The sequence below is a fragment of the Cyrtonyx montezumae genome, unplaced genomic scaffold, assembly GCF_038088225.1.
Source record: "Cyrtonyx montezumae isolate F1298 unplaced genomic scaffold, pur_monq_1.0 scaffold_4, whole genome shotgun sequence".
Lineage (NCBI taxonomy): Eukaryota > Metazoa > Chordata > Aves > Galliformes > Odontophoridae > Cyrtonyx > Cyrtonyx montezumae.
In genome coordinates, this window is record NW_027072045.1 from 6,188,903 (window position 1) to 6,216,016 (window position 27,114).

The following is a 27,114-nucleotide window of genomic DNA, read 5'->3' on the forward strand; positions in this document are numbered from 1 at the left end:
TCAGCCCCTGAAAGAAAATCTTATCAATAATACCTGGGCAAAACTGTTATGTATAGACACACGTTCTACATTTGTTCTCATAGATACCTGTCCTTGGGGTTTAAAATTATATTTCTCATCAATAAAATGAATAGGACTTAAACCAAGGCAGGAAACTTCTATCTCTTGAGGAGAAAATATTGAAATTGTCTTCTATTTTCATCAACTGCCATTTTGCATGTCAAAGTACTATTTTTAAAAAGGAGGGGGCAGGTGTATCTCTAGGATTGTTTCATACATTTATGATTATGAACTTCTGTTTTTTTAAGGGCTTCCTTGGTGCTTAAGACTGCAAAGTCAGTATGACTTCTGAATATTCACTGACACAGCATCTCCTGGGCTATTGCAAGATTGCTTGGGATGTCACTTAAAATCCTTGGGATAAGACTTAAATTTCTTGTCTGCGTTCAGTAACAATAAAAGCACTATATATTCCTGGTAGCATTTTAGGTGTCAGTGTTGCTTAACTGTCTTTCAGAGTTGATTTTTCCTCAAGACTGCATAACTTCCTTTGGAAGCCATCTTATTTGATAGCAAGAATGGGTCTAGTGCTAAACAGTCTTGGCATCTAAGAATTAATGGAAAGAGGGGGATTCTGAGTTGGGTGTGCTTAGGCCTTAATCCTCTTGAGAACAGCCAGGTCGGATACCTAAAGGCCCCTTCTGTCTCCAGAAGGGTCTCTTGCTGTACAGCAGACTGTACCAGCTTTCAGTGTCTTCATATTTTAACCTGTATGAACTGTACAGCCATCATCTTGTAGGACCCACTTGTGAGTAGGCTGACTACGCATGCTTTGGCAGCTCACATATGGTGCTATAGTGTTTGCTTGCTTAATAGAGTTGCACATCAGATGGCACGCCTGGGTCCTGCAGGGACAGAAGGCAGAAATCTGCAGAGAGAAAAACTAGGAAGAAGTGAAACGGGTGGAAACAGTGAGCAAGGTGTCCATCACTTTACAGTGACTTGTATCGAGTGGGTGAGTGCTGACAGATGATACCAATCCCGTGCCTTTCCCATATGAACACTTTCCAAGTATGTGGGTTTTTTTTTTTTTCCATTTCTCCATCTAATACAGTAGCTACACAATCTTCCCTTTTCACTTCCCTATCTTTTTTTTTTTTTTTTATTGAGATATTCTATGGGTTGTGGTAATACATTTCTTTCTTCTCTTTCTATTATTTGCAGTTAAAGACTAACAGCGTATCTCCAAACCTTTCTGATAGATTCCGTAGAGAAGAAAATGATTCTGGGAAAAAAAATAATCTTTGGGTGTGTTTTTTGAAAAAATATTAGGACTTAAAACTACCTTAAAACTCCCTGCAGGTTTAATGAGAGTGCTTGTTAAATTTTCTAGATGTAGAAGAATAATTTGCTAAACAAAATCCCTGCTATCGTACCTTGGTTGCCTATCTTTTCTTTTCTTTCCTTCTTTTTTTTTTCTTCTTTTTCTTTTAAACTTCAGAATAAATGAAAAAATTGATCTGTGTGGTCGCTGAAACATTAAATTGTCTTATCTGTCACTTGTTCAACATTGGCTTCTTAAAAGGGAAAACAACAATCACAATCAGCAGTTTCACAGTGCCTAGAAGAAAATAGAAGCTATAAATGGACAGATGAATTATGTGCTTCCAGTGGTTTTCAGGGGAAGCATTTACTGAGGGAGAAAATTGTTTTAATCTTATAACAACTAAGGAGTGTGGAGTTTGTAAAAACATGGAACACCTACACATAAACTTAATTTTTGTTGCATAGGAACATATACAAAGTAGCTTTCAACAAAAATGGCTGGAAACAAGCTCTTTCATTGTTGGATACGTTATTTTATATCTTTAACAAATCTCTGTGAAGCACTTAGGGAAACCTAAACACAGTGGGTCAGTTGAGTATTCAGCTTTGACAGTATTGAAGAAAAAAAAAAAAAGGAGTGAATCTTCTTTTAAAATGGAAATAACTAGAATTTTGGGTCATGTGGTGTGAGTCTTTTCTTTCCTTATTTTGAAAAGAGCAGAGGAAAAGAATAGGAGGAAGCTAGAATCAAACCCAAACAAAGAGCAGCCTCTGAAATCTTGTTTTTCATTTTCCTGGTCTCTGTGTATTTATAGATTTGCCAAGCCTCAATTGTAAGAAAATGCAGGTCTGAAAACCTGCCACTAGGAGGCATTAATATCCTATTTCTTTGATTAATTAATTCCGGCCATCAGAGCACCCTCTCCCTCCTTCTCTTGTCCAACTCTTTTGCATGCAACAGCAGAATGGAAGCAAATAAATTCTGGGGAGGGTAAAAATCAGGAAGCTTTCAGGAAGGAAATTTTTCATTTTTTTCTAGGAGAATTAATAAAGTCATGTGCTTCCAAAATAAATAACATAAATTATCTGTTACAAAGACAGAAATGTAACCTCTGGATCCTCTGTTATGATGTGACAGTGATGAGAGTCCTAATTTATTTCATAAAATTAAGCTGCTTTTTGAATGAAAATCTAAACACTGGGGAAGGCTGAGTTATCCTTTTTAACATCACTGGAAAGTATTTCCAAGTGCAACTATGGGATTTTCTTATGGTTTCCTTCTGTGCTGGAGCAAAAGAACAATTTACAAGAAATACTGAGTAGAAAGAAGGAAGATAAGGACTGGCAAGTGAGGATGTGCCTTTGTTTTCTATTCTAAAGTGTGCAAAATGGGGCAGACCTTCTGTACAAAACACTGACGAGTGTAGGAGCTGGTTTCTCTGCCAAAAAAAAAAAAAAAATCAATTCTAATTGGAAGTGTGTGGATGCATTACTCTGAGTTCAGCTGGAAATGTCAGCTGTGTAAAAAGCTTGTGTAAGATCCACTATTGGTAGAGCTGTGGGCAAAACTTAAGAAACTAGAGGTGAACTGGTGCAAGTTTTTTTGGAAAGTTGTTTTTGTTATGGAGACCTCTTCAAAGATTCTTAAGTCTCAAAGGTACAGCATTAGGTACAGCCAAGCTGCCTAAGCACTAGTACAATCACTTGGAAGACTGACAGTTCCATAAGGCTAGTGAAACAAGCTGCAAAGGCTGCTTGTAGCTGATGGTAACATGCAAAATATTTATGTTGTTCCAAAAGCAGTGAATGGAGTATTACAGGTGGAATGTGGCAAATAAAAACAGTGCATTAAAGCAACAGGAAAGCTCAACTTGTATGGTGGGAATTGATGGTAAGGGGCTCAGACCTAGTGTGGAGTTTTAACAGCTGTTTTTTCTTATGGATCTCTGGGTTCATTTGACCACATGCAAGAAGAAAGGGTGTCTGCATGGGACAGACTGTACTTCACTTTGATCAGAAATAGCGTCGACAAGGTTTGCAGAAACTTCTGTATCTCGAGAAAAAAGTGCATGAAGAAAGCAGATATGTGTTCTATTCTGCAGAATGGCATGACTGCTATTAGAAGCTTCAACATGGGGCTCATTGATGACTTCTCTGAATTCTCATACAATTTTCTCACATAGAGGTGGGACATTGATACCTACTTGACTTTCAATTTTAGATGTTCTGCAACACATTGCCAGTGCCGGATACCTTATATGATAGCTAGCAAGACTTGCAGTTTGTTTTAAAGGTCCAGCCATGAATTAGTACTTTAGGTTTTACATAGCATATCTGCTTGGGATTTATCCACTGTCACATATAAAATGTCATTTAATTTTATTTGATTATGTGGGATAATATAAACTGTATATCTTTCCTTATGCTTTTGTTTTTCTGTCTCTAGATGTAATGAAATAAAAAAAATACACTACAATTTTCCAGCTTAGCAGTTGCTTAGAGTTCATCACATGAAGAATAAATGCAGTTGCTTGTTACTGCTAGAGAGCCATTACAACAGGAATGACTGATCTGTTCAATCAGAAATCTGAGGTTTTCATTTATAGTGAGAGATAAAGTAGTCAATGCCTTAAAGAGCGTTCCACTAGTAAACAAATTTTGGTTCTCAGTGTAGATTCTGCCTAATGGAATTACTGCATCAAATAAACAGTGAGATCCTAGTTACTGTAAATGTATAGCTTATCCAAGTTTTCCTCAGCCTTGTTTTGCTGGATTTTTTTGGCTATATTTATGAGGAAAATTATTATCCTAATGTACTTATTCCTTTGTTTGTAGAGTTATTCCTCATTCCGTGGGACTTGTACAGAAGATCATGTGCATCAGAGGAAGCTTGCTGCATCCCTCAGTGTGGAGTGGACTGCACACATGACCACGCAGAGGATCTCTGCATAGAGGTACTCTTAATGTAGTTCTAAAGGTGATGAAAAGTCAGACCAGAGACAGTAAGTTAGAGATAACCAAAACTGTGCCTGCCAATGAAAAGCAGGGAATGTGATGAGGAGGAAGGGAAGTAAACATATGGAATAATCTAGAAAATAAGAGTTTGTAAATAACTGCAGCCTTGAGGCTTTTAATATGCCACTCACCAGCCTTGCCACTTAGAGTGGCTGAAATGTTTACAGTTCTCTTTTGGGTGGATAATATTTAAGACCTCATTCAACTTTTCATTTTAAGCAACTGCATATAAACACGTATTTATGAAATGTGATTTTTGATTGCCACAAAGAGAGACATAGAAGTAGGCATAAATCAGTTCACAAGTGTTACTTTCTCCATAAGTACTTCCTTATTGCCTTTAGAGCCTGTAAATTAAGGAGAGAGGAAAAAAAACACAACAGAATTGTTGTGATTGTATTTATTTCTTTACGAGTTGACCAACAGCATATGGGGAAAGGTAACGTCAACAAAATCTTTCTTGAGGAAATATTGAGCAGATCTTCATATTCTCATTCGAATACATTTTCTTGCAAAAATGCAAAAACCTCACGAAAAAACAGAACTTACAGCCTCTGACCTTGAGTCGTTGAAATTCCATGTGCTGGGCACCCATTTCTGTGCAAGGTTAGGTAAATAAGCTTATGCCTGGTCATCAGAAAGCTGAGTCCTGCAGCACTTAGCCTTAAGAAGGGAGCATGCCTTCTAGCAGGGCTCTTGTCAGCACTGGGTTCTGCTAAACACATATTCCACAGCTGCAGTGCCAGTACCATGACCTTTCTTTTGCTCCTTGACCCACACATCAGATGCAGCTGGTCAGATAATCACAGATCAGACTGACCACCTGCATCTGATGTGTGGGATCCAAAAGTGGGAGAGGGCCATGGTACTGCCGTATAAAAATGTGCAACTCTGGCAGTGACAGAGTGCAATACAAAAGAATGAGTCAGTGCATGAGACTTGACAGGTCTGCTTTATAGCACAGCTGGGGATTCACCAGATCCCGCAGCACAGGGAGTGGGAAGGGAAGTGCTTTGTGTGCTGCCAATACCCCCTCTTTGCAGAACAATCCTTAGAAGTCTGTTTCTGCCTGCATAACTTACCAGCCTACCTAATGAGATTTGCAGTGCAAATGCCACAGCGAAATTTGTCTTACAGATAGTGAGGAAAGTACTTTAGTCTAAGAAAGCATGATTTTTTGCCTCTTCCCTATTTATTTCACAGAGAGCTCTTGTTAAGCATTCAGTTTTTGAGTCAATGTTATCAAAGCTACATGTTTTGACAGGTTCTCTCCTGTGTGTGTGTGTATGGAAATGTTCTTCATGTACCTCCTAAGTTGAGAGATATAATTTAAACAGAGAAAATTATGGTTCATAATGCACTCTTGTTAGGTGACATGACTATGCTTAGTCCACTGCAGGACAGCCTACACAGAGAAATGCATATTTCCATATAAATTACAGTATACTGCAGCCAAGAGATCAATTAGAATGTCTGCGACCAAGAACTCTCAAGTGTCTCCATTCAGTCTGCCATTCAAACGAGACGAGAAATGCGTTCAATTGGTGTAAAGAATTTGAACTCTTTCAGGGAATGTGCAGAGACTGCTGGAAAGTGGCATTCCCTGCAGGGTGGGACTTGCAGATTCTGTGTGTTCCAGCAGGGAATTTTAAGGGTTCTGTAACCTAACATTTTATCTCCTGTTGAGAGAACAATTGCAGAACCTGCTGAATATTGTGGAAGAAATTATGATTTTTCATTGGCCAGATGGAACTGACTATTCTGGCTCTGCTATGTGTTTTGTCACAACTTGATTGTCTTAAACCTGTTGTATAATTCGTTTGAAAAGGGACTTGGAGGACTTCACAATTTATGTTGAAGATGCCAGTGTTGAAATGCAGGTCTTCTGGAAGGAGATATCATGGATTGAAATACCTTAACTATTTAACAATACTCACTAACGTTTCAATGATTGAGACAGGAAATTCATTCTTAAAAATTCTTGAATGTTTGGAATTGTATATTTTTAGGGCAGGTGAATATGATATTGTCTACTCACTTGACAGCTGTCTTAAGATACTAATTAAATACCTGACTTCTACCAGGAAGAAAGATCAAAGATCCTTCCCTTTACCTAGAGCTGTAAAACTCTGCTTGCTTTTGATGAGATAGCAGCAGAAGGAAGAAGTGATAGCTATTCCATCTTGGGGATATCCTTATCTTACGAGGAAGTAATAGAAATATAATAGAATTTAAACATTAAAAATACCTCTAATTTTTATTTCTGTCTAATATAGCTATATAGCAGTTAATAATACAACCAACATTTTATATTTAAAGAAACATTCATACACATTACAGTTCTCTTGAAATAGACCTCTCCTGTAGTTTTTGTACTATATGAATGTACATTGTACACTGAATGTTTTGATTCTTTTTTTATATTTATTTATTTATTTATTTGTGCTGCAATCAGACCTCTCCCAGCAGCTACTGATGTGTTTTTTTTTTTTTCACAGCTAGCTTTTCCTCTTTAAAATATTGTTTGAATGTAGGAAAGATGGTAAACTAAACGATTTCTGTTAATATAAGATAGTTATTGAAAGAGAACTTCATTCAGACGTATGTTTTCTTTCATTCCTGATTTATTATGTGACTTGTAGCATTTCTAGAAGATGAAGGGTTTGCAGATGTTTTCTGTAGGGCTCCAAATTAAGTATTTTACATTAATTGGTGTCCAAAAAGGTTTGTGATATCTCAAGATATGTCTTGTTGCTCATTTTGGCATCTCTTCTTCATGTTGACATGGCTGCAGGGTGTCCAGTTTCGAACAGCCTTCCCTGTGAGGGGTGGAAGAGCTCTTCTTTGGACGAAACTGGTTCAGTTGCAATTCTAAGTGTGTGTTTGCAGCAGCTTTGGCCTCAGTTTCTCAGAGACAATTGGTGTTCAGCAATTCAGATAACTGACTGCTAAAAATCTTCAACTTTCATTCCAAATCTTTTACAATGCAGAAAATTCCCTGCATCATACGATTGCTGTGGGCTGATTGTCTTGGACAGGTCAGAGGAAGAATGGGTGACAGACCCTATGAGTGTGAGCTGTGATGTGCTGGGAGGACAGGGCCTTGAGCAGACCACAGGAAGGGTGAGAGACCAGCCAGGCTCCAGGTCCTGATGGGTTATAGTGAGCACTCAGCCTTACCAGGAGCTCATGAGGCACATTTTGCTCACTTGCCCCTCTTTGCAAGCATGTGGCATGTCTGCTGCTGATCTTACACTGTTGTACAGTGGCCTGGCTCTTCACCCCCTCCCCACAGACAGCAGGCTTCAGCTGTAGGATGACTGGTCACCATACAAAGCAATAGCACGCCCTCGTCTGGATTACTGTGTCTCGCTGAGAGCAGTGTGTGTGCAAAAAGGGATACAGGAAGGGGAACACCAAACAACGGGATGGGAAGGATGGAAATGTGTAATACAATATATGATGTATAACATACTGAACAACTTGTAGGATATTCCAGTGTATCTGTCCTCCCAGTATGACAGTAAGGGCTACACTATGATATTCAGTTTCCTTTCAGTTTTAAAGGTAATGTAAATTTAAATGTGTACATGTATATACAAACTTACACATATGAGTGTTGTACATTTCTCTCTACGTGTGTATGCATATGTGTGCCAGGAGGAAAAAGATTTGATTTTTGATGATTTAGATTGGGACTAGGAAGATCTGTATTACTGCATTCCAGAACATAATGTAAGCATGCAAGCAATTGGGTCATGAAGACCTTTCCCATTTACATGTGATAAAAAATACCAAATATGAGCTTTGAACTTTATCTTCTATGGAAAAGTTGTTCCTTATTTGAAAGTAGAAGATGGCATGTTACTTAAAGATGCTGCTGCAGTCCTTGTGAATAAAAATAAAAGCAGCCTTTTAAAACAAACTATTGCTTCTCATAGTGCCGTTGCAGCTATGAGGCTATACATGCCTACCATGACAGGGTCAAATTCTTAAAAAGGATCATCCTAGATAAAGTACTATGTAGGACTTCTCAATTTCCTGGACAGCACTGACTTCCTAGCACTAGGAAGCCTGATTAACTATTTTGTAAAGCCAGATTAGCTGTTAAAAACAGCTGATTTTAATTACCCAGAGTGATATTTAAATTATTCTTTATTTTCAGTAAGATAACAGAATATTTGATGTAGTGATAAGCAGAACTGATAAATTCAGTGTTGTCAGGTGAGCAAAGGATATTGCAGCAGAATACCAGGCTGATAAGAATATAGATTCCAAGAATCTCTTTTGGATAAAACAAACAAACAAACAAACAAACACAAAAGAGAGGCTGGAAGTGTTTTAAATTAGCAATAATCCACTATAACAGCCAAGGAAACAAAATATAGATCATTTTGAAGAAAGTTAATAAAAATATTTAACTCTTTAATTTGAAGGAAGAATCATGAGGTTTCTTTTTTTCATAATTGAATGGTGGAACATTCATGAAAATATAACGTTGGTGTATTATCGGCTTTATAGAAATTAAAACTACGAAATATTTTTGTAAGCATCCTGGGAGTGTTGTGTTGGTTCAATAGTTGTGCTTGGTGAATTGAACCACACGATGGCAGTGTACTGTTGGCTAAAGGCTTGGAGTCTGCTAAACTGACCTGAAGAGCAACCTCACATATTATCCTATTTTCAGTGTTACTTTTGTCTTTTAGCATCACTGAATTCTAATTTTAGCACAAGGAGGATTTTCCCAAGGATTTGGTTAAATATATCCAGATATAAACTCTTTCAAAAACAAGTCAAGCTTATTTCAAGTAAACCCAAGAGCATAAGAGTAAACTGAAGAGGTTACAGCTTCTTCCAGATTCCAAATACTGTGATCTTGGGAAAAACACATCATATTTGAATGCCAAATATAACTTAAAGTTTCTAATCCCAATGAAGCCAATATTAAATCTGTTGTATTTAGTGAATTTAGGGCTTGATTAGCTTTACCATTAGGGGCAGCAAAGAAAGATCCTAGCTCTCATGTGCATTGTAAGCAGTACCACAGAATGACCTTTGAAAGGTCACATGGAAAATTCTGGGTCCACATATGCATCTCTTTGAAAAGGCGGGTACTCTAGTTTTGTCTGAGGCTAGGGCCTCTCTTGAGATAAAGAAACAGCAATTAACTCACTGACAGATAAGAAGAAATAGAATGCATGAGTGCATGGAGATGGATCTTTCTTCCACATCAATTAATAATAACTGCTAAACAGAATTTTCCAGAAGTTTTTGTATGTGGCTTTTGTCTTGCTCATTAACGGTCAAGTCAAGTACCCTCTGCATTGGTTCTGGCTGTTCTTATAAGGCAAACAAAACAAAACAAAAAACAAGTGTGGGAAAGGAAAAGAATCATACTGCAAAATACCTTGCCCCATTTGTTTGTTCTAAAATCACACTACTCATAACCCACAGCACCACAGCATATCTTTAAAATAATTGCAAAAGCAAAAACGTGACAGGTTTTGCCACAGCCATTGAAATTTTTCTTTATTTCTGTGTGTGAGGAATGACTATCACATTGTGAATTGATAGCTGAGTTCTGGTGAATTAGAGTTAAAACAAAATCCAGAGTTGGGTCTCCTTCCCTTCCCTGTTTTTTGAAGGGTGGTTAGCCTGAGGTCTGTTCAGCCTTCCTTATTACAGAGCTGGAAATGCTGTTTCTGAGCTATGCTGGCCATTCTGGTTGTGATTTTCAAAGGCGTGTAAAATTTTTGAGCTTTATCTCCCACTGAGATTATCTTTCTTTAGGAGCCATAAGAGAATACCCACATTGTGGTTTCACAGACAATTCTTTAAGCACAGATGTTATTTGAAGAACTTGCACAGTTGCAATTAAGTTTGCCCCCTATTTGCAGAGAACACTGACTTCACCTTGCTGCAACCCATTCAAAATTGTACAGATACAGACACAGAGCAGCACTGGGCTCATGGGCAATAAATGCAATGAAACCAGATCTTCCAAGAAGCTGGGTCACGCTGTATGGTGAGCTGCAGTGTGCCAGGAGAGCACAGCAAATGGCATTCTCCTGCCTCTGGCAGCAGGCATGTGATGTGTTCAGTTGGAAAGGCTGCACACTCCTAAACCAGCTGAAAAGGTTGCCAGGAAGCTCTTTTCTGAGAGCAGAAAGTTGTTATTTTCTGTCCATCTGTTACACTTCTTGATGCTTGCCTTTAAGATTTACAATTTTAAAATACTTCCTGATATTTACTCTAAATCCTCCTTTTCATCCTTTCATTTTGTTACACTTTTACAATTGTAATAAAATTATCTCACGTTACTCTGAATGAGTAATTCCTCACATTTTTGTCAAAGGTTGGGTAACACTGGTTACACCCATATTTGTTATCTGCTGCTTTCTCAAGTAACTAAATATGTACTACTCCAGCACCTTAGTCACTTTTACTTCTCTCTGAATCCCCTCTGACTTGTCATTAGGCTTTGTTACAAATTTAAAGATTAGCAGCAAGGATTTAATTATTTTCTCAATTTCCAACTCATGTTAAGGTAGCTCAAGAAATAACATAGTAGCATGAAAATAACAGCAGGTCCAGCCAGAGATTAGAAGAACAGTGTGATCCTCAATAACCTGTGAACTTCTTTAGGAAATGAGCCAGAAGGTCAGCTAAAAAAAATTAAAAGAGACATCCTGTGAAAACACCAATGCTAAAGTGCTTCATATCAAGGGGAAAAAAAAAGAGAGAGAAAAAACCCAAAACATTATGAGTTTTCAATAAACTAAATCTATGGCACAATTGATCTAAAAGCAAAATGTATATCTGATAAAAGTACAGACAGTACATTTAGATTTAGAGTTCAGTGACACTATTTCAACTGAGGTTTTCCAAAAGCAGGTGAGAACTTGTAGCATATCTGTCCCCATGTTTCTGAAAACCTTTTCTATATGAAGGGCCAATAATCAGCCATTGATGTCGTTTTTAACTGGTTTGTTTACTCACGTTTGTATATTAGAATGCAGATTCCTGGGTTGGCTTAGGAAATGTCAGGTTTTCCCCATTTATGTGGTGCTGGAGACCCTTCATTCATTAACGTTTGTTCACTGTCTCTCAGTGGTAGAGTTTGGAGGAGGCAAAAACAGCAGGTACCTTCCTGATGTATTCCTGAGCTGACACTCCCACTTCAGTGGGAGGATGAACAGTTTCTGTCCCATGGGGCAGTGTGTCCTTTTTCTTATTTCCCAAGGTCTTAGAAACTGCTGGAATATGTAATTAGGATGCCAATTTTCTATTATTGTCACAATCAAGGGGAACAATCAAGATTAAACCTGTTAAAATACCAGTTGTTATAAAAGTATGGCACAAGATAGCACTGCCATATTTTGTGGTAGCCATTCAACATCAGTTTTGACCATATTACATCTTCTATGACTTGTCTTCTGATCTCTGAATCTCATTCCAGTCTCCTGACACAGTTGCAGCACATAATTGTTGTACATCCCAGTGCTCAAGAAGAAAAATAGTATCAATAGCTAAATAATTTTAAACAAAACTTTAGTCTAGTCAGTAAGATTTGAAAATGAAGATGTCAGGATGGATGCCTTTCCATCAGCGTGAGCTATGCACTGAACACTGACTCTGTATTTCTGTGGTTCCTGTCATATATATATATATATGTATAGGTTGCTTATTGTACGCTATACATGAGGATGATCAAAAAGCAAATATGGTGTGAGCAACACTGAAAAGATCTGAAAATTTGGCACTGATTGAGTGCTTATAAATTGTGTAGAAATCACTGGACAAGGCCTTGAAACTGCTTCATTTACGCTGAAGTAGGAAAGGAAAGCTATATCTGCAGATCTGCTTTAAAATTCAGGCCTTGGGACAACCAGGCTGAGCAGTGTGGCATCTTCTCTTGCTCTTGTGAAATGTGGGGATGTGATTGTAGGTTTGTTCTCTGTAATCACTTCAGCTTTTCTTTTAGATCTCTGTCATTGTTCTTGCATTTGAATCTTGTGTGTGGTTTTGCTTCTGTTTGTAAGAGGTGCCTTGTTTGTCACCAACACACTGTTGTTGTTGTTTTGGTTCCTAATTGGATCTATGGTAATCAAAGTAATATTTATTCAAGAGTGTTACTGGGTTCAGATTTGCCTGTCAAGTCAGCATACTGTTGTTCTGTAAGGAGTGGATTTTCATTTTGTTCTCACTTGAGTGTGTTCAACTTCCATTGGCTTTAAAGAGGGTCATGCGGGATAGTCAAAGAACAAAACAAGCTTTGCACAAACAAACTAGATAATGAGAGTGGAGTTTCTGAAGATGATATTGTGCCATTCTGAATATGTCCTTGGGTGTTTCAGAATGCTTAGATAGCAGCAGCCGCCAGGAATGCTTTTATCATCTGTGTTTGCTCAAGAGTCTGCAACCTTTCCTTTCAGATGCTGGCCTTACACAGCTTTCTGTGCCTCCGTCACCTCTGGAGATTAGTGTAGTACGTGCTATCTTGAGTAATGCACTGCAGTCACTGGAGACTTTGGCTGCTGTGGAAAGTGGCTGCTGCCTTATTTAAAGAGACCAATTCTAGTGTTCAAAGTCCTGAACAGTTTGAATCCAGCATGATTTTGAAATCATCTGTCTGGAGGACTTCAAACTGCAGAAGCTGATGTAAATGCAAGAGTATAGGATTATAGTCTCACCCTTCCTCCCTTCTCTAGACCTCGAGGGAGTTAGGTACCAGGAATTCGGGCTCCTTGACTCCACTGGCATGTGCTTGGCTTGCATCTTTGGCATACTTGAGCTTTCATCAAAACAGATTTTTCTGCTCTCATTGGTATTCCTGAAGAGATTATTCATTTCTGTAGGAAGGAGTGAGAAACTTTTACTGATGAAATTCTGCAAATAGTTTCATTTGGGCCTTTGTATCAGGCTTTCTTAGATCATGTTTGCTGGTTTGTGAGGATGGCTGTCATGCAAACAAGTATGAAGTCTTGGTCAAACCTTTTGTCTTGCACTGCAAAACCACATGCCTTTATTATCCTTTGGCTGTTTATAAATGTAAACCCATATGTGACTTCAGCTTTGTATCATAGATCTATTTAATTTAGAGGTGTGTATATGTGTACATATATATGTTTAATCTGGCATCTTTGCAGTACTGAAATGCATGTTTTGTATTATGTTACACTGCGGTCCCATTGTCTCAGTAGACCTTTAAAATTTGAAATGCTATACAGGCATATCGTTTTGTAACCACTTATATCACTCACTTGAAGGTGTTCAGAAGGCCTCTTGCTTCCATATCCCTCTTGATAGAGAAACTTCATCACATTTCAGAACACTGTCTGAGAGTAAAGAAATAAAGGCACCTATAACTTCCACTGTGCACATCTGTAGAGCTGGTCACCTTTTGGCTTAAGCACACTCAAAGAAAAGATTAGAAGGAGCTAACAATAAAACATTGGAACTTGCTTTAAAATCCTGGTTCAGATCCCAAGGCATCAGCTGGAGATGAAGCTGCATGCAGCTTACTAGCTGTAAAGGGATATCAGAATATCAGCCTCTGCCAGTTGGCTATAACCCATGTATGGAAATGTACAGGCTTAGAAATATGCTAACATATTCCTACAGTGATCCCTGAAGGGTGAGCAGGGGCATGGGGAGAGGCCAACCTGCTCAGCTGCACTGGCTGAGAAGATGCTGGAGGCACTACAAACCGAAGAGTCTTAACAATGAGGTTCAGCAGTGACTTGAAAGGAGCTATGACGGTAGCTACTCACCTATTGCTTTGTCTATAAACTGTGCCACATCAGGAAATTTTATGGCATGTATCCATGTAAAATTTGTTCATACATAAGAGAAAAAACTGTCACCCCTAAGTGCAACTTCTTCCCTTCGTCATCCATAGTAACTGTATGTCCTTAGTAACTCTAAATCCTTAGAACTATATGTTCTTGCAGTTTCAAATACTTGTATGGAGTTGCAGACCTAAAAAAACAATCTCAGGCAAACTTAATAATCATTCCAGCAGAAATCCTCACAATTGCAAGCAGAGTATAAAATCTCTCAAATGCTTTCAAAATGCATAGATATACAAAAACATATTACAGGGGAAAGCACTTGTTCCAATGAGGTTGTCAAAGGACCTAGAAATGGAGATTGCTTTCCAGCTGACTTTGGAAAGCATCTTCACAATGATCTCCTGTGATTTCCACTGAGGATTAGTAGCCTTACGGAATGGGAAATCAAAGCATCTGGCTAACTCTGAAGGCTCTGTTAGGTGTTTTTCTTTCCAATGTTGGTCAGCTGCACCTTGGAGAAAGTAGCTGTATGTTAGACTCTTTGGAAATCAAAATTAACCGTTCAGTCCTTCTCAGCTGTTCGTTTCCTTGTCTTACATTTGGAGAGACACTGAGTCTTTGCAGTATCTGTGCAGCGCTATGGAAAATGAGCTGTGGATTCCTGTGAAACACTGACTGTAAAATGCCTTATTTGAGTTACCTCAGGTGCAAAACTGAGATGATGGGAGTCTGCTTTTACAGTAATTAAACATCTAGTACTGAAATTTGGACATGGAAGGCTGTCTGTAGTCATCCATAGCAGTGTTTGGATTGCTCACGTGTCTATTGTCTACATAGTCAGCTTACAACTGGAAATACAATTTTAAATTGTTATTCCAGACTCATTTATCTGCAGAAAATGCCCCTCAGATCTTGCATCAGTGAACAGGAAGACGTATTTGATACAAGCACCCTATTTTCCCTGTAGCTATATACTGTATTTCATGTCTTATTAACATAATATATCCACAGTGAAGTTTATAGGTCTTGACAGATAGCACCTCGGGTGAGAAAAAGGATGACAGAGAAAATTTACTTTTACAGCGTCAGTCTTTCTGGAACTATTCTCAGACAGCTTGACACCAAAGGCTATAAACATAGACTGGAATCTGAAACTTCTGCTGCTGTGACCTTGTTTTAGAGAACCCTATTCTTATCTCCTCATGCTTATTTCTCTCTTTCGGCAGCGACTCCTCATAGTATGTTCCTTACCATGTGCTCCTTCTGTTTCTCGAGTGATGCCTTCGTACTTATTGTTTGTCTGCTATCTGCTTTTATTTGAGTCATGCAGTCTGAGGGCCTGCTTTATGCAAGAGCAAGGGTTATGTGTGTAAGCCGTGTGATCTGATGTAGGCTTGTCTCTTCTGTTTCTTTTGCATTTCTTTGGCACCAAGCTTCTACAGATGAGAACTGAGCCTATACTGAGCACTGCATTAAACAATATTTTAGTGGCAGTAGTTTTGTACATTACGGTTTAAAACTGGCCGTTCCTTATATTAGTAAAAATGTCACTACTGTCTAAATAACAGAGCAGTTGTGGGAGCTCAAGGCAAAGGACTGGAAATATGGATGCAGTCAAAAATATAGTCCTTTGGAAGAGGGATGTCAAATGGATAAACAGTATTTTTACACATATTTCACTATTTATAAACAGTGTCAAGTACTTCTTTTCACATGAAAGTTTAAATACAGCTTTCCTTGGTGATGGTTTTTACATTGGGCTTGCTTCCTGTCCATATGACACACTTTTTCTGCTGAACTTTCACTGCTTGTTGTTTCAAAGACAGGAGACCTTGGATGAACAATGATAATCCAAGGTGTGAACGCATTAATAGTCTCTGTGCATTTGATATGTTTGGGTTTCCAAACGTCCTTGCTGAGATCTGCTGGTGTTGCATGATCCTGAAAACAACCTTGACTCCTACTCAGCATGTTCTGTCCTCATGCTTTCTTAAAAAACAAAATGCTATTGTGTGGCAGACCTACCAAAACATCAGCTTAAACGATGGGAGGTCTGATGCTATAGATTATCACAGTTTCTGCAAAGCAGCACAGATTAATGAAGTGTGAGCTCAAGAATATCTACATCAGAAACATTATGTCTGCTGTTATGTTGTCTGCAGATATGGGGACAGCTGTCACTTAACTTTAGTGTTTGATCTAAAGTTACTGAAACCAATGGGAGATTTTCCCTTAATTTGAAAAGACTTTAAACCCAGCTGAAAGAAGCTGTGATCACAGCTTGCCACCATGCCTTAAGTACTAAAAGGCAAGGCATATTTCTGTGGTCAGTGAAAATCCTAGTTTTATAAGATACACATGCATACAGAGTATACTAAAACAACCAGTTGTATCTTTTTCTAAATTATAATCTTCATGAAGAAATCGAAACCAGATCCAGATCTTTTATTGCATCTGATGGGATGGGATCAATGTTACAGGATTTTTTGTTTGCAACAAAAAAGCAAATTAACATGATTAAAGAACTCTTTCTTTGAGGCATTAAAACACCATTGCAGTAATTAGATTTTAAAAAGTGGCATCATTTAAAGAAGAGTTAGCTTTTCTCTTGCACAAATTCTTGGTTTATTGAGTTACCAGGCTCAAGCAGTTTAGCCATAATTTAGCCTCGACACTTAGTGGAATGTCAACAGCATTCTTTTCTGCTGGCAAAGAAGACTAAAATAATAAATCATTATTGAAAAGACCAAAAGCAAATGCAACACATTTATGAAGAGGAAGGGTGTTTTTTGCACTGTATGCTCCAGTTTAAAGATTTAGGTGCAGTTTGTTGTACTTAACTGAAAATGGACAAATATCAGTGCTCTCCAACTCACAGCTTTCTATATCATCAAAGCCAGTTTTGAATTGCAGTTTCCTATTTCAATTTCATTTGTAAGCCACTGGAGCTCTGCCATCTTTCCTTATTTATCATTGCATTCTGAAGCCAGAGGCAGACCATGTTCTTGTTTACATTTGTGTAAATACAGGAAATGGCTTATTTTTGTTTCTGTTTTTGTGTAGCTGTTATAATCATTTCAGCGTTCATTTATAGAAACCGTCTCAGTGATGCCAGTATTGTATAAGTTGAAACTGTTTTTCTTGAAAAGAGTCATGTCTTTATATTATTACCTTGTTTGACTTTTTAATTGCTTGTTACTGCTAATAGTAATTCCTCACCTTTGCAGAAATGATGTGACTTACTGATTGGTGGCATTTAGGTTTGCGTACTAGACTCCCCGTTAAGAAATCTTCAAGAACTGATCTTGATATCTTCCTTTAGAAAGAGTTTATAGCAAGTTATAGAGAAGTATCATCTTACAGAATTAAGGATTAATCTTACATAAATTAAGGATTAATCATCTTACAGAATTAAGTGATTAAGGAAAAAAAATATCAGAGTTCTCACCTATCTCATGGTGAGATAGGGTACTGAGCAGAAAGCCTCACTCTGTTCATTTGGGATGTTATGTACTTTCATTTATGTGTGTGTGCCCTCATTAAAGATTCCAGAAATAGAAGTATACGATAACTGAAAAAGAATATGCAGGGATTAGTGGCACATTAGGATTTTAAGACAATATTGGTACTGCTCAAGATACTTTTCAGTTCAGACATCTTTAGCAAAAGTGAACAAAGTACTCATAGTGACTGACTGATGATTTAGTTCTTTAGCTTTTAAAAATGTGTTATTAATGGAATCTTCTTGAATGTTTTCTAAGGACATATTTTAACCAGAGAATTCATACTAAAATATCCACTTCCACTACATGTTGGTGTATTTCTATTTTTAGTTCATATCTTTGGCATATTATAATTTGTCTATCAAAATAAGGACTACTATTTGTAGTCATAATTGTAATTTTCTATCAGACATTTCTTTTCTAAAAATTATGTTCTGAAAAACCCTCACCAAGATCGCTTACATCTGTAGAAGATGTAAAAGAGCTAGTATGTCTTTGGCCTTTTTGTTTTGGAGAATAGCCTTTGAAACAAAAATGAAATTCTATTACCTTAATGTATATTACATTTTAAAGATTGTAAGGGCTATCAGAATATGTTTATTACAGTAAAAAACGTGCCTGGTATTCACTGGGCACTTCTTACGAACATCAGAGGCATTTTTGTTATTTTTCATTTCCATTCAAGATCTGCAGTGTCGGGTCCTGCTGCCTTGTTGAGCTGGAGGTCAGTGGAATTCATTAAGGTTTACTCCTGTGAGTAGTCAGTTTCCTCAGCCCTAGGAGGATGTGTAGGTGCCCTTGTTTATGTCATGCAATTTCTTCTAAACCTGATAAAACCATTTCTTATATGCTCTATGACTTCCTTAGGATTTATTCAGCTGATCTTTAAGCTCCTTTTATTCCTCTGTACAGGTGTATGTCTGCGTGACCTCTTTTACCTCCCAGATATAGAGTGAGATAAATGTGCACTGTGCTGCCCGCTCTTTTGATCCATTCTGTACTCATCTCAATGATCTGGATCGACATGTGTCTTATAGTTACAAATTTGCCAAACAGTTCTCAAACATCTTAGAAAAAAGAATCCCTTAACCTGACGTGTACCTACATGAAACCTAAATGACTCTTTCCCTGCGAGTAGTCCACCCATGGAAACTGAAGATCCTCCTACATTTGAATTTTCCCTTTGGGTGCAGTTTATTTGGAGCATCATGTCAATCATCCTGCTTATCTTTCAGCATGCCACATTTTCTTTTCATTATTTCCTTGGACCACAGGAAGCTTCAGAAAGTGTTTAGGGAGGAGCCTGGTAACTGTCATGTTCTGTTTATTTCCGTGATGATATTTTTATGTGTCACAGGTGCACAATGAGAGATAATGCTTTCATGTGACTTGTTGAGGTGGATGATTTTCTGAGTTGTCTCTCTTTTCCGTTGCCAAATTCAGTGCAATCAGTCTGGTACAGGATATTTTTAAGGGTACAAATTATTACCTGTACCTCCAATAGCTCTGCAATTTTGGAGATGCGTAATTCAGTGAAGCAGTCAGCAAAACATATCTATGAACAGCAACACCTAGACACACTGCCTGAGGATTCAGTGTGTTCCCTTGAGCAGAGGACATAAGTAGAGTACGCATGATTCTGACCCGCCGAGCTGCTTGTATTTGTAGGTGGCTGAGTGACCTGCCACTGCTGATCAGCGAGAGCCAATGTGCTCATTACTTAATCACTGCATATGCTCACAGGAATCTGATAGATAGCAAAACTAGGTTTATTGGTTGATGAATATGTGGCTTTGTTTCCTTTGGAGCGACAGGAAATGTGTAGCAAAACAGGCAGTCAGGCTGCTATTTTTCAAATATCTCAAGCTAATAGTGGTATTACTCTGTATGGATGGTGTTTGTTTGGAGAGAAATACTCAGATGATAACATGACCACATTAAATTTTATAACAAATGTTATGTTCATCTGTTTATTTTCCCTTTTTATGAATACATCCAAGGTAGAGGAAGACCAGTGAATTTAAGGACACACAATGTGAATGGAAACACTGAAACTGAATCCATCCTCTGGTTCATATACACAGCATCTAGCACAGCCTACTGAGGACACAGCAAGACTCCCAGATGTCCCTACGTTGTGTTTCTGTTGGAGACACTGTTCAGCATGCAACAAATCTACCTTGTATGGCTTGTAAAAGAAGTGGGAAAAAAACCCACAGTGTAAGCAGTGCTTAGCATTGTGCTGCCATTTCTACATTTAGAAGTACTCTCCAAATGGGCAAATGTGTTGCTAGATGTTTGTGAGCACCAGAAGTTTCTAGGATACTGCAGATTCGGTGCAGAAACATCCAGCTGTGAAACGGTGGAGTATTCTATGCTGATTATGTTCTGAGAATGACACCAAGTGAGGCTGAGGATTGTACTAAGGACAGATGAAAGGTGTATAAACTGTTCCTTTTGAGGAAACCCATCATATCTTATGTGCTTCTTTACTGAGAGGCTGTGATAGTGATAAACAGCTTTTCTTGTCCTTGTAAAGATTTCTTGCTTATTTAATGAGGGAAAGGGAAGACAGCAACTTCAATCTAGAGAAACACAGATTGCCAGTTGACTCTGTAATAAAATTAATTTCTAAGTTATTATTAAGTGAACCAGTAAGCAGAACTAAAGATGTCAAAGTGCTGTAAACTGGAATGTAGGAGGAGATTGCAACAACAGTTATGCAGATGATATAAAACATCAGATAGTGTACATTTAATGTTGCTCCAGAAAGTGTTGAAAGACACCAGAGGGATGTCCAGAGTGTGAAACCATCACCTTGTTTTGCATATGGTTTGATTTTTAAAGATACCAACCTTCTTTGGCACCAGTGTAGGGTACATGATTCTGTATCTAGGGATTCTGATGTCCGTGTCTGTAGTAAGATCTGTACGTCTTGCTGTCAAGATGCATTAAAAGCAATAGTTCAGTGCCAGGTCTCTGTGCCTAGTGCTCCCAGCTTGATGAGCACCTTGCTGAGTCCCTTGTAGTCAGCGTGAGAAGCACAGAGCTCCTTTTGCTGGCTGACCGCAGATTTGTGAAGCACCACCACGTGTGAGCACGGCCCTTAGAGGGCACTGCAGTGATCTGCTTGCTCATGAAATTTTCATTGACGCTAATGGCTAACATCTATGCAGCAGCTCCGTTAGAAGCAGTGAGGTCAGGCAACTATTATGCCTGTATGGAGAGTTTATGACAGTGTGTCTGAACCCCCTGTGTGACAAACTGAATGTGTGCTGCTGCAGCTTTCTGGAGATCACATGGAGAAGTGCTCTGTGGATGTGGAGTGTATTAAATCACGGTTCTTGATGCATTTGAGAGGTGTCAGTCCCAAGTAGGTGCTCGAGAAGAAACTTCAACAGAAGCCTGTCCCACGGTCCTGCAGTGATCATGCTTCTCTGCACAGCTGTACTAATGCCCTGTGAAGTACTGGATTGGGTGCTCGAGTTAATGCTGGTGGGTGCTGTGTCTGGATCAGAGTTGGAAGAAAAGTTCTTCCTCTGTGTTAGTGCTCCCCTGCAGCATGCTGAGGCAGCTGTGTTAGCTCACCGAGAAGGAAAATTCTTTCCAGACCCACACTAACTCTGAGCCTTGCTTAGGACACCTGCTGGTGAGCTCATCCAGGACACAAGGATGTTCACAAGGACAGGTGTTTGGAGAATGTAGATGGCTTTGCTTTTGTCATCCTATCAGAATCTGTGTGCAGGATTTTTACATTTGATTTATTATATTTAGATTCATTTCCTGTTATGCTTATAAAATCTCAACCACTGAAAACAGATTCCAAACAGCATATCAAAACGGCCATAAAAGTGACAAAGTTCCTACAGAATCAAAGTCTTTCCAGCTCCAGAGTGGGTTTATTTGACATGGGAGATCTTTCTCAAAGTGTTCCTTCTTTCATGTGAGACGTACTTTTAATTTTGCTTTCAGCTGAGGGAGTTGAAAAGGAAAAAATAATGTACTTTTTTATTTTTCTGTAATTTATCTGTATTTTTTAGTTTTACCTATATAAAACAAATCAAAATTGAAGGTGCCTTAGTCCAATATTTGATATTTCAGATCGAGAACCCAAATTTACCACAAATACATTTTTCTCCTTAGTTCCTCACGTTAGATTTTAAAAGGAAGTGCTAAGCTCTCTGGGAAGGACTTATTTCTGAAGGCAGCAGCCACATGCCTCCAAATATTCTCCTGCATTATTCACAACACCTACAGCTGAATGCGTAGCTTAGGCAACCTGGCTTCATACTGAATAATGCAGTCACTGCCTTGACAGTCACAAAGATGTCTGTACCCAGCAAATGCTATTTTTATGCTGTTGTTGCTTGAAGCATCATGTGAGAGCAGCCTGCATGCCAGGCCTTTTCCTGAACATGTACCATTTGGGTGCATGTTTGTTTCTCTTGATTATGCCTTTTTCTTTTCCCTCTTCCTTCGTTAATGATCTCAGTACATTCTAAAGCCTACGATCAATTACTATTGAAGTTCATTTAGTCTGAAGCAAAACTTTCTGCCATTTAAGCCTCTTGTCAGGAAAACAAGTGTTGAAGTTGTTTGGTTTCCTACTTCCGAGGCTGTTTGATGACAGCGTAAATATTCAGCCTGACTAAACACGCAATTACAGCGCACTATTGGCCAGATGTTCCCTTTGTTGCATGGCCTGGAGCCACAGGGAAGCACAAGAAGCAACAACCCCGGGCCACGTTGTCCCCACTGTTTGGGAGCCCGTGTGCACGGTCCCCTCAGAAGGTCAGCACCCGGCTGGGGCCGGCGGGGTGCTACCATTCCCTGCTGCTGCTCTGTCCCTCGCTGCTCCTCAGCAGTTCAGCACATCCTCTGGGGTGGCCTCTCCTGGGAGGCAGAGAGCTGAGGGATTTGGTGTTTGCACTGGGTTTCAGGAGGAGGTCTTGGTTGTGCTGCCTGCAGGATTGGTGCAGGCCTTCTGGGTCAGCCAGCTGTGAGCACATGAAGCGGTTCAGTGGGACTTCACCCCGTGCTCTTCACCTTTGGTCCTTCTCAAAGGGAATATGGCAGCGTGAATGGTGTGAGAGCTGTGCTCAGAGCCATGGGGGGAAAACGGGAGGATGTACTGAGCAAACATCTGCAGCACACAGATGCTCAGGCTTTGCCAGTCCTTCAGAAATTCAAAGGCATCCTCCGGTGAGAGGGCTCAGGACAATCTTTGGGTGGAAGTAAGTTTACAGTGAACATCAGTGATCTCTTGAGCCTGAAGTCAATCAGGAGCTGCACTGCAGTCCTCATTTGTTCTGTCAGAACTGCAGGCAGTGCTTCCACAGTGTGAGTGGCTGCTGAGGCTGGAAACTAAGGGAGAGCTGGACCCGAGAAACACGGGAGGAGAGCAGGGCAGTGGTTTCTCTGGCTGCGGGATTACTAATAGGAGGATATCAGCCTTTTCTTCTCGGGTTTACAGTGTCTTTGGAAAACCTTTACAGCTCAATGGTGGTCCATGTGCCCGTGGGTGTGCCTCTCTCCCAGGTCCTGCAGAGGTGGGAAGCAGCTAACGAGCGGGACCGGAGCTCCCGAGGGGCAAGGGATGCGGGAGAGCCCGCTCCAAAGGCAAACGAAGCAATGCCGTGCTGTGCCGGTAACCCCGCACTCCGTGGCGTTGGGGAACCTGTCAGCGACCGCACTGCGTTCCTCCTCCCCGAGCCTCAGCCGCCGCCGGGCCCGCAGCGGGGAGGGGCCGCGCCGCCCCCTGCCAGAGACGGGGCCTGGCTGCAGCGGCACCGCCCGCAGGAAGGCGCGGCGGGGTGGGGACGGGAGGAAGCAGCGGAGCCTCCCCCGGGCCGCGCTGCGCGGCCGGCCCATGCCTCGGCGTGTGCGGTGAGCGGCGGGCTGAGCGGAGCCGCGGGGCGGCGGCGGGCGGCCATGTCGGAGAGCGAGGGCGGCGCGGCAGGTGAGGCGGGGGGGGGGGGGGTGTTCGCCGCAATGCGGGAGCGCGGCGGGGTGGAGGCGGCCGGGACCGGAGGAGGGGAAACGGGGGCGGAATCCCGGCCGGCTGCCCGCTGCGGGGCCCCGCGGGCGGTACCTCGGGGGGAGCCGGGGCTCGGAGCGGAGCCCGCCGCAGCCCCGGGGAGCCGCAGCAGCAAGCCGGGAGGAAGCGGGGTGCGGGAACAATGCGGCCGCCGAGGCCTTTGTGGCCGTCCCGCCCGACGGCCGGCAGGGAGCGAAAGGGCTCGGGTGGGAGAGCGGGGTTACTGCGGCGCGATGGGAGAGAGCCGGGTATGGGGCAGCGCTGGGGAGTGGTGCCGGGGCGGTGCGTGGGGGTCGGCGGCTGGCAGGGGGCTGCGCCCTGCGGGGCTAAGGGACGGTCTGACCGCGGTCCCTCGGTGCTCGCACCGCGCCCGGGGACGGGCAGGGCTCCGCAGGGACGGGGATGGTCCCTCCCTGTTAGGGATGCTGGAAATGCATGGATGTGGGAAAAGCCCAAAGGGCAGTGCGGACTCAGCTTGGTCTCATTGTGTCCCTCCAACCCTTCTTCCTCATTGAATGCTGCAGTGACCTGGGACACAGATGCTGAGCCTTGTTTGGTGGTGGTAAATGTGTGAAGAAACTTGAAATGTTTGAAAAGACTGAGTTTGTACAAATCACAGAATTGTAGGGGTTTGGAGGGACCTCTGGAGAATCCTCTAGCCCAAGCCCCTGCTAAAGCAGGTTCCCTGTGGTAGGTTGCAGCAACAAATCCTGCGAGTAAACTAAGGGAAAGCTCTTCTGATGAGCCCAACCAGCTGTAAGCCTAGCTCATCTGGGGGTGCAGCTGCTTTGAAGCTGGGGATGGCAACTCAGATGGGTGCAGACAAGCACCAGCCGCAGGACCAGTCAGAAAGCTTCCCTAAGGACTGGTTTCCTACAAAAGACAGCAGCCCTCTTTGCACAGAGAACTTGCACTGATGCTCAGGAGCCTTGTTTTCAAAATTTCCCCCAAAAATTGAGGTTCTCTGTTGGAGAGAAGGGAGAAAAAAGTGCATCTGTGCATGGGATTTGGGAAGCACTTAAGATAAAACGGCTGAACTGTAGCACATATGGAATGGAAGAGTCACAGTGTCTGTTTCAAACAATGCAGATAATACTATTTATTAACTAGTTGGATTTTCAAGATGTTTAATGCATATTCACCCCCTTTGTGTATGTGTGAAGTGCTTTCTGTATAAGCCCCTGATTCCTCTGCTTGAAGGTACCTGAGACATTTCTCTAGATGACAACAGGGAGAAATGGAGTGACATTTATCTGTTAGGTGGCAGAGCAGCATGTATTGTTTTCTGTAAAGCTGCAAGGTTAGTGCAAGGCAGCATTGAGAATAAGTGACTTGTGACAGAAGGAGAATTTGTTCAGGAGGGGTTTTGCTAGAAGTTGGAATGCCATGCAGTAAATCAATGATTTGCTGTGCCAGAAATCTTTATGTGCTTTCCGCTCTCTGGAATGCTGAAGCTGTCAGAGAAGAAAGACTTCAGGGATAAAACGTGATTTAGTGGGTGTTGTATGGACAGTCCTGGGGCTGCAGCCACTTACCGCAGTGTAGTACAATGCGTAGAAGAGGTCTGTATGTAAAACAGCACAGTGTTGCATGCGGTATCCGCTCATCGCTCGTAGCTCCAGTCAGCACAGCATTGCGGTATCTGCATTTTGCTCACGGTGAGTCTCAATGCAGTCGTTTGTGCCCCTGATCTGTTGCACGTGGAACTTCCCATTGTACCGACTCCTGGCGCTCTTCAGCCAATGGGTGATGCTGATTCAGCTGATGAGTTCTGCTTTACGGCGTAGCGGTGCAGGGAGCTGCCCTGCTCTGAGCTGTGGGGTTTCCCCAGTGTTGCATTTGGCTGCGGGGAGGCCCTGAGCTGCTCAGTGCTTGTGTGGTGTGGCACCTTCATGCTGGCCCAGAGCTGTGAGCAGTGCGGCTTGGATGCGGCTGCGGCTTTGGATGCAGCTGAAGTCAGCAGTCCCAGGAGGTTGGTGCTGTGCAGGAAGACCTCCATACTGCCTCAGCTGCAGAAGATCCCATCTGCAGGTGTAAATGTCGTGGTGTAGGTTCTGTTTTGCTCTCTAGCTCTGTCACTGTTGTTGGGGTTACACACGAGTTGACTGGTATCTTGCCTTGTGCTCTTCCCTGCCGAATGCTTTTTACAGTCCTCTGCTATGATGTCAGTTGTTATATCAATGATTGCACAAAACAACTATCCCTTTATGAAAAGATGTCTTCCAAATACACTTTTTATTTTAAGCGCATCCAAAGAATCCCTTTGCTTTCAGTTTCTGTACGTGAATTAGTTCTGCCTTTTGGTGTTGTGTCAGGTGGGATTTCAGAAGTGGTTGACTCCAAAGAGTGCAGCATTTATAGCTTTAGAAGTGTTTCTCTGTGACTATTTTAGTCTACATATTATGAAGGAGCAACTTGGCTTATTTGGGTATTTTAAAAGGCTCTGCTGGCTCTCAGTGTATGATAATGGAAAAATGGTAAATGAATAAACAGCAGTGCACTCAAATGATGTGACTTCCCAGGAGCGAGCAGTTGTGAGCACAAGTAGCTATGGAACAACTTCTTATGGCATCTTGGCTCTGTTCCATTTGTTTATTTATTTAAATGTACAGTAGGTGTTGAGATTTGCCACCAGCAGCTCAGTGAAGTCATGAGACTCTTGAGTGTTGCATTGGGAAATGACTTCAGCTTCTTACGTGGTGAGCTTCTGTATGACAGCTGTCACTCTGCTGTTGAGCACCATCGCCAGCTGACAATAGACATGGGTAAAGCTCCAGGTTATGACTGTAGTGCAGAGCTACTCAGTGGTGTTTTCCCACTAGAAAATGAGGAAGACTGGAAATCTGTTTCAGGAATGGAGTCTGAAGTCCATCAGTTGTGATTGTAATTGGTATGCTCGCTCGCTTCACAGAAGTTTTAATAGGAAAGCGCACAGCTGGTTTGTAACATGAGGTCACAGATGTTGCTGCTGCACTCAGAGAACGCTGCTGTCAAGTATGAACTGAAGGGATCTGCTGTGCACTACTAGCATATGTGAAGACTTCATGTTCTTAACTGCAGCAAAGGTCCTGGCTCATCAGATTGAGGCTGCCTCTGCTCAGCCACCAGCGCGTTTTGGTCTTGGAAAGAACATTCCATAGTTCTCATTTCTCAAAATATGTCAGCTATGACCCATTGGCTGTTGTGTTAAGAAACATAGTGATATGCATTGAAAATAAACATATGCAAGTTTTAAATTTTACTGTAACTGTTATTGAAGCAGTAACTTTTCAGTGTTAAAATTAGGATGGCAGTGGGTATTAAAACAGGAAATTCCTTCCAAGTCTGCCTCAAAGGGATTTGAGAGAGGATTTTGTGTAAACAAAAAGGAAAATGCAGTCAATTCAAACAAACAACAAAAAAAGTAAGTAAATAAACAAAAAAATACACAGAATCTGGA

At 41.0% G+C, this 27,114-nt stretch overlaps 1 protein-coding gene across 1 annotated transcript in view; it reads left to right on the forward strand.

Annotated features, from left to right (window-relative positions):
- Positions 1-23,473: 23,473 nt before the first annotated feature.
- Positions 23,474-27,114, forward strand: part of HSPA12A (heat shock protein family A (Hsp70) member 12A) — a 48,438-nt gene continuing 44,797 nt past the window's right edge. Inside the window, exon 1 of the mRNA XM_065746005.1 lies at positions 23,474-23,597. Within this exon, the coding sequence (XP_065602077.1) occupies positions 23,570-23,597 (28 nt within the window). The 5' untranslated portion in view covers positions 23,474-23,569. The remainder of the gene's footprint in view (positions 23,598-27,114) is intronic.